The sequence below is a fragment of the Nestor notabilis genome, unplaced genomic scaffold (assembly GCF_000696875.1).
Source record: "Nestor notabilis isolate BGI_N333 unplaced genomic scaffold, ASM69687v1 scaffold1205, whole genome shotgun sequence".
Classification (NCBI taxonomy): domain Eukaryota; kingdom Metazoa; phylum Chordata; class Aves; order Psittaciformes; family Psittacidae; genus Nestor; species Nestor notabilis.
This window is the reverse complement of record NW_009927724.1, coordinates 228,812-231,736: the sequence shown is the minus strand read 5'-3', so window position 1 is coordinate 231,736 and position 2,925 is coordinate 228,812. Positions and strand designations below refer to the sequence as shown.

General features: G+C 52.1%; 1 protein-coding gene across 2 annotated transcripts in view; it reads left to right on the top strand.

Moving 5' to 3' along the window:
- Nucleotides 1-2,925, top strand: part of SLC6A13 (solute carrier family 6 (neurotransmitter transporter), member 13) — a 32,436-nt gene that overhangs the window by 4,333 nt on the left and 25,178 nt on the right. Inside the window, exons 3-4 of one of the 2 annotated variants that reach the window (XM_010014165.1) lie at nt 1,809-1,952; nt 2,140-2,162. The exons of the other annotated variant lie outside the window; for it this stretch is intronic. Coding sequence (XP_010012467.1) covers nt 1,809-1,952; nt 2,140-2,162 — 167 coding nt within the window. The remainder of the gene's footprint in view (nt 1-1,808; nt 1,953-2,139; nt 2,163-2,925) is intronic. 2 annotated transcript variants of the gene reach the window in all.

Here is a 2,925-nt window from a genome sequence, read left to right as displayed (position 1 = left end):
AGTTTAAATCTCCCCTCTTTCAGCTTAAAGTCATTCCACCATGTCCTGTCACAACATGTCCTTGTAAAAAGTCCCTCTCCAGGTTTCTTGTAGGCCTCCTTTAGGTACTGGAAGCTACCCTAAGGCCTCCCCAGAGCCTTGTCCTCTCCAGAACAAGCTCAACACTCTTAGCTTGTCTCCATAGGAGAGGTGCTCCAGCCCACTGAGCATCTTCATGGCTTCCTCTGCTTTTGCTTCAGCAGGTCCATGTCCCTCTTGTTGTGTGGGGCCACGAGCTGGACACAAGTGCAGTTCTGTAAGTGGGGCCTCATGAAAGTGGAGTAGAGGGGCAGGATCACCTCCCTCAACCTGCTGGTCATGCTGCTTTTGATGCAGCCCAGCACACGGCTGGTTTCTGGGCTGCGAGTGCACACTGCTGGGTCATGTTGAGCTTCTCACCAACCAACAGGCCCAAGTCGTCGTCCTCAGGGCTGCTCTCAGTTCAGCCTCTGCCCACTCTGTATTTGTGCTGGGGATGGTGTTGATACAACCATTTCCCCTGCTATTTGCCCTCACCAACTTCTCTTTACTGGTAAAGGAAGAATGTGGATAGATGCTCATTGTTCTCCCGGGGCTGCCACATATCAGCATCCCTTCAGCTGCTGTTTGTTCACAGGTTGTGGCCCAAATGTTCTCCCTTGTCCACAGGTTGTGGCCAAGATGTTCTCCCTGTCTTTTGCTGATTGCACTTTTGCAAGAAGGGGAGGGCTGTGGCTCTGTACCTGGCTGGGATGAACATGAGGTGGGACTTCTGGCTGGTCCCTAAAACCCCCCTTTCCTGTCCCTGCCCCTGTGTGCTAGCTAAGCTGCTTAGTGAAATCTCTGGGTTTTCAGTTTACTTGTGCATCAGGATTGTTATTTCTCGTACACCACAGCTGACATGACCCTGGAGCCCCTTAGCATCCCCCGGCACAGAACAGGCCTATGCAGGGAAAACATGGTTAGTGGCTGGCTGGGTTGCCATCTCTGACCCTGCATGTCCCTCTGAGCCCACTACAGCCCAGCTGCTGCTATCTGCTTGGGGCTACTGCTTTCCACACCAGCTGCCCATCCTGCCCTGTGTCACTGCCTTTGCAGCAGGTCTTGAGCAGCTTCAGTGGCACATGAGTGCAGCAGGGAGCATGGACCATCTTGCAGGGCTGTCTCCTGTGCTCTGCAGGGTAAAAAGCCATTACTGCATTTAACATCAGTCTCGGGGAATCAAGAGCCTGATGCATTTTACCTCTCTCCATCTGGTTTCATGATAGGGCTTGAACAGTAGGGCAGCCCTGGCTGCTGGTCTGAGGTATGTACATTACTTGCCTTTCAGTGAGCAAATGGTTGAGCAAACCCACAGACTGGGTGAAGGTGTCAGTCTTTATGTGCTTCTCAGTGCCTTAGTGTTGTCATCCATGGGCTAATCAACTTAGAATAATCAATATGAAAGGAGTCACCAACTTGATTAAAAGTTACAATGGTTTTACAGCAGGGTGTTCTGTATTTCTAAATAGCTATTGAGAACTTGTTTCACTCTTTTCTGCACAAATATCAGGTCTAGAAGCTTTCCTTTCCATCTTTTCTAAATGCTGAGTTTCTTGTGCAACCACATCACTCCAGGAGATGTGAGGAAAATCCCTTTTTCCTGGCATCTCGTCTTCTTGACCCTCCAGCCCCCATCCCTCCCATGCTGTCCCCACTGTGAGGAACCTGCCTGGCGTGAGGCTGGAGATGGCCTGACCTCAGTCACCCCACAGCACTTATTTTTCCTATCCGCTCCTTAAATCTGCCAGGTGCGTTCTTCATCCCCTACCTCATCTTCCTCTTCACCTGTGGGATCCCTGTCTTCTTCCTGGAGACAGCACTGGGGCAGTACACCAGCCAGGGAGGGGTGACGGCCTGGCGCAGGATCTGCCCCCTTTTCGAAGGTGAGTGGGGTGAGCTCCGTGGGGGGACCACGGGAGCCCAGGGGAATGAGCAGCAATGCCTCTCCCCACATACACCCGCTGCCTACCTCTGGGCATCCCAGCATGGGAGGAACTTAAAGCATACTACTATTTTTGAGTTGATGCTGTGTCATTTTCCTGAGTTTGCAGATGACTTGAAAACCTTAGTGGTGGAAAGTGTCAGCTGTCTTGATAAATAGTTAGCAGTCAGATCCACTTCTAACAGGGTTTCAGCACAGCCATCCAGCCTCAAGCCGCTTACTGTGATTTCTCTGAAAGTCTCAGTTGCATCCTGCCCATGTACCAAAGCTTTTGGACACTCCTCCAGCACCTCTCAGAGAAGGTGTGTGGTGTTAGTATGAAAACTTCTCAAACAAAAGTGAAAAGGGATAAGGAAATAGACTAGAAAGTGAATTTTGGTAGAAGAGGTGTTATTCAGCAGTTTCTGTCCCTTTGGGTGGCTTTCAAGCATAACCTGCCCATCCCCTGCCCAGATTCCCTCCTGTTGCCACCCTTTGACCACAAAAGTCTGTGGCTGGGCAGCAAGAAGAAGTGTCCCCTGTGGCGCCCCTGCTTGTCCCACTCTGATGCAGCATGAATGGATGCCAGTGGGGGTGACCAGAGCCATCATCCGTTCCCCAAAGCCCAGCAGATGAAAGCGTTGTGTGAGCATGTCCCAAGGGGAGTCCCACTCCTATCCCGAGGAATGTGGGTTCACCTGCATGAATGGATGCCAGTGGGGGTGACCAGAGCCATCATCCCTTCCCCAAAGCCCAGCAGACGAAAGCGTTGTGTGAGCATTTCCCAAGGGGAGTCCCACTCCCATCCCGAGGCATGTGGGTCACCCATGCCAGTGGGGGTGACCAGAGCCATCATCCCTTCCCCAAAGCCCAGCAGACGAAAGCGTTGTGTGAGCATTTCCCAAGGGGAGTCCCACTCCCATCCCGAGGCATGTGGGTCACCC